Source organism: Erinaceus europaeus, chromosome 10, assembly GCF_950295315.1.
Source record: "Erinaceus europaeus chromosome 10, mEriEur2.1, whole genome shotgun sequence".
Classification (NCBI taxonomy): domain Eukaryota; kingdom Metazoa; phylum Chordata; class Mammalia; order Eulipotyphla; family Erinaceidae; genus Erinaceus; species Erinaceus europaeus.
In genome coordinates, this window is record NC_080171.1 from 79,306,616 (window position 1) to 79,320,651 (window position 14,036).

Consider the following 14,036-nt stretch of genomic DNA (forward strand, 5'->3'; position numbering starts at 1 on the left):
CAATAATAACTACAACAATAAAACTAGGGCAACAAAAAGGAATAAATAAATATTAAAAAAGAAAAACAAAAGGTAGAGCTAATGTAAATATACATTATTCAAATTGAAGTGCAGAAGGAAATGGTGAAAACACAGGGACAGAATAAAATTACAAAGTCCCAAAAAAGAGGAATGAAGTTGGAAGACTCAGTACATAGTATTGGCAAAAGAAAGGACACACAAAGACTGGGGAACTGCCATAAAGGTTATGCAAAAATGTTTACATGCCTGAGGTTTCAAAGCCCCAGGTTCAATCCCTAGTATCATTATAAGCCAGAGATGAGTAAGTAAGCTCTGGCAAAAATAATAATATTATTAATGATAATAAAAGACACGCAGATCAGAAAAACTGAATAGAGGACCCAGGAAAAGATGCACACATCCACAGACAACAGATCTTTGACAAAAGAACAAAGACAGTTTGACAAAATAAAGTCTATTAAGTGTCCCAAATGGAACAACTAGCCATATCCATGTACACACACACACACACACACACACACACACACACACACTAGACATAGGCCTTATACCTCATGTTAAAACAAAATCAAAATGAACCACAGACATAAATCTGCAAAGTTGTAAAGCTTCTTGAAGAAAACATTTACATGTACTTGGGTTTCAGGATGACTTTTTAATTAAAAAATTTAATTTTATTTAATTAAAAAATATTTATTCATTTATTTATTCTCTTTTTGTTGCCATTGTTGTTTTATTACTGTAGTTATTATTTTTGTCATTGCTGTTGGATAGGACAGAGAAAAATGGAGAGAGGAGGGGAAGACAGAGAGGGGGAGAGAAAGATAGACACCTGCAGACCTGCTTCACCGCTTGTGAAGCAACTTCCCTGCAGGTGAGGAGCTGGGGTCTCTAACCGGGATCCTTATGCCGGTCCTTGCGCTTTGTGCCATGTTATTTAATTTTTTTTTATGGGAGTACTGTTCATTTCTGGCTAATGGTGGTGCTGAGGTTTGAACCTGGAAGCTCAGAGCCTCAGGAATGAAATTCATTTGCATAACTATTAAGCTGTTTCCCTATCCTTTAGTATGACTTTTAAAATAAAATATGAATAGCTTTCATGAAGAAAAAAAAATCAGTAAGTTAGACTATTAAAATCAAATGCTCTAATTTCCTAATTCTTTGTTTTTATTTTTTTTAATTTTAGTTATTTATTATTAGATAGAAACAGAGAGAAATTGAGATGGGAGGGGGAGATAGAGAGGGATAGAGACAGAGTAACACTTGTAACTCTACTTCACCACTCGTGAAGCTTTCCCTCTACAGGTGGGGACTAGAGGCCTTGAACCCTAGTCCTCACATACTGTAGTATGTATGCTTAACCAGGTGCACCACCGCCTGGACCCCTACTTCCTAATTATTTACAATTATAAAATATTAGAAAGATGACATTTTGCAGCAAAATTAAAGGAACTCCAGGTGGGGGTGGTATGCAAAGCAAAAAAAAAGTGATTGGAAAAAGACAAAAATTGAATTATTTTACCCACACAGGCAATTAAAGGATATAAATCTTACGAATGGACTAAAGAAAATAAAAATAGGCCAGTGGACATTGACAATAGAATTAGTTACTTGAAGCCATGTGGGGGTGTGTGTGGGGGGAGTGCTATGAACTTTGTTTTATTTATTTATGTTATTTTTTTCATATTTTTCCTTAATTTGGGGGTATTAATGGTTTATAGTCAATAGTAAATATTTCTACCTTTTTGAAGAACAGAAATAAAATCAATCTGTTCAGTGAAAGACTTGTTGAAAGAGTAAGTCACAAGCTGGGAGAAAATATCTGAAAAGGGTGGGGTAGGTAGCAAAATGGTTATGCAAAGAGACTCATTCCTGAAGCTCTGGAGTCTCAGGTTCAATCCTCCATGTCACTATAAGCCAGAGCTGAGCAGTGCTCTGGTTAAAAAGAAAAAAGAAAATATCTGAAAACAGGGTCTAATGAAATGCTGGTAGCCAATATGTACAAAGAACTCTTCAAATTCTGTAAGAATAAGAGAATAAATATTCCAGTAAAAAAAAAAATGAACAAAAGCTATGAAAGGGGGGTCGGGCGGTAGCACAGTGGGTTAAGCACACATGGCCCAAAGTGCAAGGACTGGTGTAAGGATCCCACTTCAAGCCCCCGGCTTCCCACCTGCAGGAGGGTCACTTCGCAAGTGGTGGAGCAGATCTGCAGGTGTCTGTCTTTCTCTCCCCCTCTCTGTCTTTCCCTCCTCTCTTAATTTCTCTCTGTCCTATCCAACAACAACAGCAGTAGCAACAATATTAACAATAACCAAGGGTAGCCACAAGGACAACAAAATGGAAAAAAATGGCCTCCAGGAGCAGTGGATTTGTAGTAGAGGCATTGAGTCCCATTGATAACTCTGGAGGCAAAAAAAAAAAAAAAAAAAGCTATGAAAAGATAACTCCACACAGCTGGTAGATAAACATGTGAAAAGATGCTTAACACTGTTTGTCATTAAGGATTTGAAAGTTAAAGGTATTGCATATGCCAGAGTAATGCTCTATTTTATTTTCTCTCCCTCCCTCTCTCCTTGCCCTCTCTCTTCTCTCTCCCCTCTTTTCTTTCTCCTCTCTCTCCCATCATCTCTTTCCCCCATTCCTTCTCACAAATAAATAAATCTTTAAAAATATATACAAGATGAGCTAAAACATTACAGAGTTCTAGAAAATAAGAAAATGCTTCCCTCTATTCCCCCTACTCCCAATTATGGGATGATAGGGTTTGTCAAAGAGCCATGCAAGCCAAGCAAGAGAGCCTCCAATGGCCAATCTTGGGACAACTTGATCCACAAAACAAAATTCAACAATAATAAAGTCATATTAGATTATAGCCCCAATGTATAAAATAAGTCTTTAGTCTTGCTGAGTCCACAGTGACATAAACTATTGAATAAACAAATAAATAAATGAGGGAGGGGGGCAGACAGGTCTCCTGTACAGAAGAATCTCCAAGTCAATTGTGTGAACTCTCCACTTCTAGAATTCAGAGCATAGTTTAGGTGTAGGCTAGATGTAGAGGCTTCCTGTCAGAGGGGACAGTGCACATAAGGAGGGAAAGAAATGATTTCACACTTAAGAAACAAGACACCAAGGCCTAAAGGATAGGGGGCAAAGGGCACTTCACCTGCAGTCTGTCTCCCCAAAACACAGCACCCCACTCTTGTTATGAGAAAAAAGATTCCACTTGAAAGAGATTCAATAAAAGAAACTTGGCCCACATACCTCAAAAGTGTTAAGGATAACAAACAAGGGAAATTTGAGAGTCCATTATCACCAAGAGGAACCAAAATGCTCAGATAACTTTGTGGTTGGAAAATAACTCTTCTCCCTAGAGAGTGTATAGTCCCAGGTTGGTCGGTGATGCCAGCATGGAGTTTGCCTTTATACTGACCCTGTCGTTAAGGAGACCCAAGCAAAGAAATTGTTAGCAGTCCGAGACTAGTAAACCTCCCAAGGTACCTGATAGAAACAAACACATATTCACCAGGGGGAAAACTCTCAGCAAAAATAACACAGGGTTCCCCCAGGTTAGGCCAATCTGAGCCTGGATTGATATTCATGAAAATACAAGCGTCCACAAGTGAGGAACAGCAAACAACAAAGCTAAGACCCCCACCCCCACAACAAAGGGATAGCTATATTTAACATAGCTCTTGAGGGATGATGTGGCCTGACACTGATAAATTTTTTATGTTTTTTAAAAAATATTTATTTATTTATTCCTTTGTGTTGCCTTTGCTGTTTTATTGCTGTAGTTATTATTGTTGTTGTTATTGATGTTGTTGTTGTCGGATAGGACAGAGAAAAATGGAAAGAGGAGGGGAAGACAGAGAGGGGGAGAGAAAGATAGACACCTGCAGACCTGCTTCATTGCTTGTGAAGCGACTCCCCTGCAGGTGGGGAGCCAGGGGCTTGAACCAGGATCCTTATGCTGGTCCTTGTGCTTTGCACCACGTGCGCTAAACCCACTGCGCTACCACCTGACTCCCCTTTTATACTTATTTTTTAAAATTATTTATTTTCCCTTTTGTTGCCCTTTTTATTGTAGTTGTTGTTGATGTCGTTAGATAGGACAGAGAGAAATGGAGAGAGGAGGAGAGGATAGAGAGGGAGAGAGAAAGACACCTGCAGACCTGCTTCACCACCTGTGAAGTGACTTCCCTGCAGGTGGGAAGCTGGGGGCTCAAACCAGGATCCTTATGCCAGTCCTTGCACTTTGCACCACCTGCACTTAACCCGCTGTGCTACCGCCTGACTCCCACATTTCTTGTTCTTCAACCAATACACTGTCAGGAAATTGTGAGGAGCCTCACAAAGCACCCTGCATTTTTTTTTGCCTCCAGGAGCCTGGCATTCCTTAAAACATTAAGCCAGCTCCCCCTGCTCGACCCTGCACTCCTGATACTATGGCCTATCTACATAATCATTGTTTTGCCTGAAAGATCCCCACCCATTCCATTCCTTTGATCTATCTTCTTTCTACCCTCAAGACCCTCCCTGCCTGCAGGGTATTATTAATCCTACCAGTTAAAACCCTCACAACAGTTGCTAAGGAAGTTCCTAACTTCCCAGCCCCATTTTGCCTTTCTCTTCCCCTTTCCTAGCCATTTCTGTTCCGACTTGTCACTTCTGGGTCAACCCTTTAAAAGCCTTGGCTCTCTGATCAATAAAGAATTGCATTGCCTTGCCACTACAAGCTTGGTTCATGAGTCATCTCGCTTGCACCGCTGAGTGAGTCGCAGCCCAGGCTGGCTCAGGTAGTGTTCGCTCCAACTCAGAGAGTACACACCCGGGTAGAGGCAACCCCATATTAGCCCGGCAATACATAAGACAGAAATTTCCAGCCCCTCCTCCTAACTGTATAAATTGTTCCTGAACAAGAGACTGGAGAGAGGGGTCTGGTGGTGGTGTACCTGGTAAGTGCAAATGTTATCATGCACAAGGACCCAGGTTAGAGCCCCCACTCCCCATCTGTAGGTGTGGTGGAGCAAGTACTGTAGGTGGTGCCTCTCTGTCTCTCCCCTTCTCTATCTCCTCATCCCTCTCAATTTGTCTCTGTCCCATAAAATAAAGAAAAAAAAAGAAAAAATGGCATACAGGGAGTTAGGTAGTAGCCCAATGGGTTAAGCGCAAGTGGCAGGAAGTGCAAGAACCAGCTTAAGGATCCCTGTTTGAGCCCCTGGCTCCCCACCTGCAGGGGAGTTGCTTCACGAGCAGTGAAGCAGGTCTGCAGGTGTCTATCTTTCTCTCCCCCTCTCTGTCTTCCCCTCCTCTCTCCATTTCTCTCTGTCCTATCCAACAATGACAACATCAACAACAACAACAATAACTACAATAAGAAAACAACAAAGGCAACAAAAGGGAATAGATAAAAAAAAAATGGCAACCAGGAGCAGTGGATTTGCTGTTTAGGCACTGGGTTCAAGTAGTAACCCTAGTGACAACAAAATTTTCTTTAAAAAAAGCAATATAAAGTCATACTTTAAAATAAAGAATAGATAGGGGAGGTAAGAGTTGAGTATGGTTCTTGCCTCACTTCACTCTGGGTTACAACAAAGCATTTTCCTTTGTGCAAAAGTTGATGTGACAGCTCTGCTTCTCACACACATGTTTAGCTTCACAAGGGGACTCTCTGGTCCATGTTGTGTGGAAGATGGCATTCTGGAACCCAAATCTTCTCTGAATCCTTTCCTGAATTCTCTGTTCTCTGAATTCTTTCCTTTGCCCTGCTTTTTAAAAAATATTTATTTATTTATTCCCTTTTGTTGCCCTAATGTTTTATTGTTGTCGTCATTGTTGGATAGGACAGAGAGAAATGGAGAGAGGATGAGAAGACAGAGAGGGGGAGAGAAAGACACCTATAGACCTGCTTCACTGCCTGTGAAGTGATGCACCTGTAGGTGGGGAGCCGGGGGCTCTAACCGGGATCCAATTCTCCTGAATTTGCTGATGCTGTCTTTGTGGCCTAACATATGGTCTGTCATTGAGAATGACCCATGTGGACTTGAGTAAAATGTGTATTCCAGTTTCTTTGGGTGAATGACTCTGAAAATGTCCAGTATTTCTAGTTTATCTATCTCCTCATTTAGCTCCCTGATGTCTTTATTGATTTTCTGCCTGGATGATCTGTCAAGTTGAGAGAGTGGTTTGTTGAAGTCCCCTACTATGACTGTGTAGCTGTTAATATATTGCTGTAGCTCTTTCAGTAGATGTTTGATGTATTTAGATGGCTTCTCATTGGGTGCATAAATGTTAATAATTGTTAAGTCCTCTTGATTGAGTGGTCCTCTGTTGGGAAATTGTGCAGATGCGGTCACATCCACCATGTTGTCCCCTCAGGATATTGTCAATTCCTACGAGAGTTGAAACTATATTCCCAGAGTGCCTTATTCCACCATGTTGTCCCCTTAGGGTATTGTCAATTCCCGCAAGAGTTGAAAACTCTATTCCCGGAGTACCTTCCCAACCAATCCTGTCCCGACTTCTGCTTCGGGTTTTATCCTATAAAGCCCGCTGCTGCTGCTGCGGGTCCAGTCTCTCTTTACCCCTTTTCACCTCGGCAACCAGACGCAGAAAAGGGTGCTGCATGTAGAGTGAGGCGGCCATTTTGCTAGCTCCACGTGGCCCGAACCACTGCTCTCTCACCCAACTCTGAGGTGCCCGAGTGAATAAAGACTTGTGTTCCCTCCCCACTCCGATCCCTTCTCTCTCTCTCCCGCGACGCAGCCTGACAATCCTCTGAGCATTAAGTAATGTCCATCCCTATCTTTTAAAATTTTATTTACTTTAAAGTCTATCATGTCAGATATGAGAATAGCTGTTCCTGCCCTTTTTTTGTGGGCCATTGGCTTGTATGACAGTTTTCCATCCTTTCATTTTGAGTCTGTGTTTTTCTTGTTGACTTAGGTGGATTTCCTGTAGACAGCATATTGTTGGGTTGTGTTTTCTGATCCATCTTCCTACTCTGTGCCTTTTAATAGGTGAATTCAGGCCATTGACATTTATTGATATCATAGATGGAAGATATTTTAATGCCATTCTTGTAGATTTTTACAGTGTTATGATATATGGCATACTTATGGTGGTCTGACTGTTTATAGCATACCTTTGAGAAATTCTTTCAGGGCACACTTGGTGATAGTTGATTCTTTCAGCTGTTGCTTGTCTGAGAAGGTTTTTATGCCTCCACCTAGTCTGAATGACAGTCTAATGTCAGGGTTCCTCAGTGGAAATGAGGCAGGAGCAAGTTCGATAAAGGAGTCTTCAAGCATATTGTGGCAGTGGATGGTACAGAAACCTCTTTATGGTCCCATTGCGGGGAACGGAACACCTTTATTGATGCAATTACAAATTTATAAAGTTGTAGCTATGCAGAGGAAGTAGCCAGCTGGCCAGGGAAGTCAATATCTCCTTATAAGGGAAAACAGAGTGAGGCGATGAGAGGTTATGGATGGTGATGCAGGAACAGGGACATAGAATTATAAGGAAGGCAAAGCCCACCAGAAAATGGGGAGGCGAGGAGGAAGGTTGGGAACTCCCCCGCATACTCTTGCCACATCTTGTTTGACCACAAGGCTGGCATGCCAAGGGGAAACTGAGACAAGCTTCCGGGGGAGGGTGTGTGTCAGCCATCCATGCTCAAACACACATAAAACCCACAGTCTAGCAGGATACAGTAGTCTTAGTTGAAAGCCTTTCTCATTGAGCACTCAATAGATATCTTGCCATTCTCTTCTGGCCTGTAGAGTTTGTGTGGAGAAGTCTGCTGCTAATCTTACTGGTTTTCCTCTGTAGGTGACTTTTTTTTCTCTTGCAGCCTTCAGGATCCTTTCTTTATCCCTATTCCTTTCCATTTTAAATAGGATGTGTCTTGGTGTCTTTAATTCTGGGTTAATTCTGTTTGGACCCTCTGGGCTTCTTGAACCTTTATGTCTTTTTATGTTGTCTAGACTAGAGAAGTTACCAGCTATTATGTCCTAAAGAATGCTTTCTTCCCCCTCCCTCTCTTCCTCAGGTAAGCCAATAATGCGTATATTATTTCTTTTGAAGTCATCTATATGTCTCTGTTGTTGTTCTCAGTATCTCTTAATCTCTTTTTGAGATCTCTTACTTCTTTTTTAGTTGTCTCTAATTCATCCTGATTTTGCTAATTCTGTCTTCAGCCTCATTGATTCTATTCTCTTTCCCCTCTACTGTTTTCTGGAGTTCATCTATTTTGTTGCCCTGTTCTGATACTGTTTTAGCTTGTTCAACTAGTTGTGTTCTTAGCTCATCTATTTCATCTTTCAGCTCTCTAATAGCCTTGAGATAACTAGTGTTTTCTTCCAGAGTCTCATTTGTTGTTTCTGCATTTCTGATGACAATTCTTTCAAACTCTTTACTCACTCCTGTGATTATTTCCTTAACTAGTGTTTGAATGTTGACCTCATTATTTTGTGCTTCAGTCTTTGGGGGGCTTTTAGCTGGACTGTTGTCCTGGTTCATTTCGCCAATATTTCTTCTTGTTGGTTTAAACATTCTATATAGTATGTTATGAGGCCCCTCTCTCAGTACTTTTCAAATGACTGATCACTTTTGCCTGGATTGATTTGTGTCTAAGTAAAGTAATTAAAGCGGTCACAGTTGTGGAAATTGACAGTTGTTTCAATAGTATTTTAATCCCTGAGTTGGAGCACAGTGGCTTAAAAGCCTCTTTTGTTCTTTTTCTTCCCTCTAGGCTATGGGAGCCTGAGGGCTTTTAAACTGTAAATAGGCTTCTTAGCTTAATTCCTCACTCCTGACCAAGATATAAGGCAGGGTGGGGAAGAGATAGTACAGTGGTTATGCAAAGAGACTCTCACAGCCCCACAGCTAGGCCACTGAGGTACAGCTCTTCTCTTGAGTTTCCTGGTTAATTCTCTGTCCCCTGGTGTCAGCACAAGGCCTCTCCCCTGATGCTCCAGATTCTGAGGGCAGTAGCAATGGAGACTCCCAGTTGCATTTGGTGAGTCTTAGGGGAGTCCTCTCCTCCCTTCAGCAGTCTTTTTGTTGGTGAAACAGACTGGAGGTGGTGTATCAACTGATAAACTTGATAAACTGCCGGACTGTTACCAGCCACTTAATCTCTCCCTAGGCTCCTCTCTGTCCACGAGCCACATGTGTTTGCACTCACTGATGATTTGGTGGGTTCCTGAAGTCATTCTAGTCCTGTCTTGTTGTGGTCCCAGATGATCTCCTTTGGTATTCCTAGTTGACCCGGGAGAGAAGAGAGGAGAGAAACACAGCTGCAGCTGCTCTGTAGTCCTGCCTCCGGAAGTCCTCGAAAAGGGTATTCTTTAACTTTTTTTTTAATCTTTTTTTTTCCCCTTTTTGTTGCCCTAGTTGTTGCAGCCTCGTTGCGGTTATTATTGCCATTGCTGACGTTGCTTTGTTGTTGGATAGGACAGAGAGAAATGGAGAGAGGAGGGGAAGACAGAGAGAGAGGGGGAGAGAAAGATAGACACCTGCAGACCTGCTTCACTACCCATGAAGCGACTCCCCTGCAGGTGGGGAGCCGGGGGCTCAAACCGGGATCCTTACGCCGGTCCCTGCGCTTTGCGCCACGTGCGCTTAACCCGCTGCGCCACCGCCCAACTCCCTCTTTAACTTTTAAAATAGTATGTATCAAAAGAAAAATTAAGCTAGCCATCCAAAAGATAGAAATACAAAACTTCCAGGAGTTGGGTGGTAGTACAGCGGGTTTAAGTGCACATAGCACAAAGCACAAGGGCCGGCATAAGGATCCCAGTTCAAGCCCCAGGCTCCCCACCTGCAGGGGAGTCGCTTCACAGGTGGTGAAGTAGGTCTGCAGGTGTCTTTCTCTTCCCTTCTCTGTCTTTCCCTCCTCTCTCCATTTCTCTCTGTCCTATCCAACAATGATGACAGCAATAACAACAACAATGATAAACAAAAAAAGCAACAAAAGGGAAAATAAATAAATACATATTAAAATTAATAATAATAAAGAAATACAAAACTTCCAAACTAGTTGAGGGAACGTGAATAGAAAATAATAGATTAACCAAAAAAGGCCCAGGAGACTCAAAAGATCACAAAAGAGTGGTACCATGGTGGTGGTAGGGAAGTACATTTCCATAGACAAGATTTTCCAGGTAAAAGACAAAGACCTAAACACACTATTAAGAGACACATCTAAATTAAACGGCACAAACAGTTCTAAAGGTAAAATAGACAAATCAAATGCTAATGAGTCACATTTCTAGCCAACAACATGAGATTTAGAACAAGACACAATTTAAGGAACAGAGCTTTATTAAGATAAAAAAAGAACCACTATCCAGTTATATGTAACGGGAGATTTGCTAATTCTAAGTTTGAATTCATGTAATAATGTAGCCTTAGAATAGGTAAATTAGTAGTTGACATAGCCACAAGGAAACTGATGGTTCTCTAGAGCAATATTTTAACACATCTTTCAAAGAGTGAAAGATAGGATGAAAAGAATCAAATATAGAGAAAAATGTCGTTGATCTAACGGCCACTTCTATATCTGCATCTCTATCTGTATCTGTAACTCCACTTTCATCCAAAAGTCAGTGATTGACCACATACACAAGGACATGCAGTTTATTTATAAGGCTGACTGATTGGGAGTCTGGAGGTAGCTCAGCGGGTTAAGCTCACATAGTGCAGAGCGCAAGGACCCACGGAAGGATCCCGCTTAGAGCCCCCAGCTTCCCACCTGCAGGGGAGTTGCTTCACAGGCGGTGAAGCAGGTCTGCAGGTGTCTATCTTTCACTCCTCCTCTCTGTCTTATTCTCCTCTCTCCATTTCTCTCTGTCCTATCTAACAATGATGACATCAATTACAACTATAATAACTACAACAACAATAAAAAACAAGGGCAACCAAAAAAAAAGGGGGGGGGTGGGGGGAGACTGACTGACTGCACTTTAGCCCCAAAGCCAGACTTAGCCTATGTCAAGGGCAATACAACCCATGTTTCTGACAATTTTGGTGTTCATTTAGAAGTCAAGAAAAGAGGACTGAAACATCTCCATTCAAATACCACCAAATATCACATGAACCAGTGAAAAGACTCTCAGTGGAGAAGGATGTACACAGAAGGGAATGGCACACTGTGAGCATTTAGCTTTCCAAGGCCATCCCTATGTGACAGTGACCATGCATGTGCATCATATAAATATAAGCATTTCAGAAGACTCAGCTGGGGCCTGTGGCTGAGATCAGCTTTGAGGTCTTTTGGGGATCAGGGAATGAGAGACCCTATTTGAATCTAGGAGGAGGAAGAGGAGGATGAAGTGGATGAAGAAGAGGAGGGGGAGGGGTAAGAGGAGAAAAGCTGGGCTGGGAGAGTCACTCCTGTTGAGATTAGCTCTGTGCTACTCAGAAGACAGGAGCTCCTTTGCACTCCACATGGATGCAGGGGATCCAATCCAGGCATTTGGAATCCTGTGACCCTTGAGCAGGTCCCCTAGACTCCTGCTAGCTCTCAGGGCAGAGGGGGGACTCCATACCAGGTCCACAAAGTGGGTGATGTCCTCACCTGACAGGAGACCCAGGGCACCAGATCACAGTGACTAGCTGGGTCTAGTCCTGGCAGAGTGCACCACCCTCCATGCATAAAAAGCACTTCACTTCATGCATAAACAGCAACCTTCTGGAGAAACTTCCCACTGCTCAGAGGGCTGGGGTGAGCTCTTCTCTGCAAAGTACCCTGAGCCTTGAGCACCCAGTAAGCACAGGGCACTTGCCAGACAGGGCAAGGGTTTGAGGCCAAGCCAGCACAGCTGGAGGCGACTGGGGGAGCTGGGAGTGGGGGTGTGGTAGCTGGGGTCAGCTGGGGGGGGCAGCTGGGGGACAACTGGGGTCAGTTGGGGGATCTGGGGGCAGATGGAGGGTGGCTGGGGGCGGCTGGGATTTGAAAGGCTGCCTGTGCCCAGGTGCATGCACAAGAGCTCCCCCCGTCCCCGTTCCCTCCCAGGCCCTAGAGCTCACCCCTCCCACCTCGGCAAGAAGGCAGGAAGGGGTGTCGAGCAGGGTGTCTGTCCTGCAGGACCCATCCTCTGTGCTCCACTTCTCTGGGCCCCCGCCCAATTCCTGCCCATTCTCTGGGCAGCTCTGATGGCCAGTGTCGGGGACAAGCTTGACAACGGGAGTGACCCTGCAGTTCAGTGTGGAGTGCTCGCAAGGCTGCGGCTGCTCTCGGCTCTCTGGGCGTCGGTGGAGGGGAGGGGTTGTTGAGGCGGGGCTGCAGCCGCCGTTCCGCAGAGACCCGCGTCTGAGCCTCCCGAGGTCAGTGGCGGTCCCTGAGGGCCACAGACCTGTCTGTGGTTGGGGGCACGCAGATTGGGGGGGGGGCTGGGGCTGGGGTGGGGAGGGTCTTGGGTGCACGCACTCACCTTTGCCCAGGGTGTAGAGCAGGCCCAGGGCCGCCAGCGCTCCAGCGGTCAGCAGCAGCAGCAGCCCCACCTCCAGGCAGCGTCTGCGACACCTCTGTCCAGGGCTGTGGGCTACTTCCACCATCCCCACGGGGCTGTCGGGTTCCCCCATTACAACTCTCTAGGTGGGAAAGTGTGTCCTGAGATCCCCCCCCCCCCAGGCCCTGGTCGGGGGCAGCCTCCACACCTCCACACAGGGCTGGGGCACCTGGGTCCAGAGCTGGGAGGGCAGGTGATGGGAGGTTTCGGGGTGCCTGGGGCCTCTATCCATCTCCAGTTCCCACTGGCTCAGAGGCCTTAGGTTTCCAGGCCTCTTGCTCTGAGCTCTATATAGAGCTCTCTGCTTGAAGGGTGGTAGGGTCTGGGGTGGGGGGTGGGTACCAGAGCTCTGAACCTTTGCTAGGGGCTAGGGATGGTCTCTGGAAGGTGGCTGTAGTCACTGGGTTCTTGCCCACCTTTCCTGCATGGAAAGGACTGGCTTCTGTCACCTTCGCATTCTGACACTACAGACAAGACAACCATCCCAGCCATCCCAGAAGACATGCAGGACTGCAGTAGGGCAGGAAGGACTGGAGCAGGGCAAAGATGCCTGCTGGCTAACAGGTCTGCATGCCCCCTGCGTATGCATCTGTGAGTGTATATGTGAATGCATATTCAGTGTGAGTGAGCATGCATGTATGTGTGTATATCTTGTGTTTTGTGAGGCTGTACATACACAAGTGTACATTTGCTCTGGCGTATGCATAGGAGTGTGTGTACACATGGGTGTACATTTGTGTGCACATGTGTCTCTGGGCCCCTGGGGGGCAGTGGTCTCCCCCCTGAATTTCAGGCTCTGCTGCAGGAAGCTTACATCACACTGGGGTCAGCTCAGCCCTGCACCAGAGGCCGGGGCACTGGAAGAAGCTGAAGAGAGCATTCTGCCCTCAGTTGATCCACCAGTCTGTGGCCAGGTGGCCCTCCCTGCCCATACCTGCAGCCATCCCTAACTCCCTAGAGATCTTGGGAGAGTTCTCAGCCCTTCTGGGCATCACCCACCCCCATGAGATACAGCAGAGGAGCTCTGGTCACAGCCTTTCCTATGCCACATTACCCGTCACTGCAGCCCTTCCTTTCCTTCCCCACCCTTGGGCAGGCCCTCCCCCCCATGCCCTGGCCTTGCTCTGGGAACCCTGCTGCTCCCCACAAACTGTCCCTGGTGATGTCTGGTCCAGCAGCTTGTCTCCTCACCTGTTCTTGCTTACTGACTGCTTGGAGACTCAGCACCAAGGGCCAGACACTTATTGTTCTGGTCTCCAGGGGCCTGATAGGTTCCCACCATCCTGTCTGTCCCCACATAATGAATGAATGGTGAATGAATAGTGATGAGCAGAATGAGGATGGCTAGACCAGCTTGGACTTTGTTGTTCTGGTGCACTCAGACAAGAACTGACCACCCACTCATTCTCACCCATTTCATTCTGCCCTCTAACTTCCAGGGACTCCCAAGGACAAAAAGGCAGACTAATACTCTGAAACTGGGGCTGGGGA

General features: G+C 45.1%; 1 protein-coding gene across 3 annotated transcripts in view; it reads right to left on the minus strand.

The window, feature by feature from the left end:
- MMEL1 (membrane metalloendopeptidase like 1) overlaps positions 1 to 14,036 on the minus strand; it is a 36,279-nt gene that overhangs the window by 21,294 nt on the left and 949 nt on the right. For 2 of the 3 annotated variants that reach the window (XM_060199910.1, XM_007529506.3), the window contains exon 1: positions 12,468 to 12,654. In XM_060199910.1, coding sequence (XP_060055893.1) covers positions 12,468 to 12,618 — 151 coding nt within the window. In that variant the 5' untranslated portion in view covers positions 12,619 to 12,654. Of the gene's footprint in view, positions 1 to 12,467; positions 12,655 to 14,036 lie in introns of those variants that run through there. The other variant, XM_060199909.1, reaches the window with a different exon arrangement.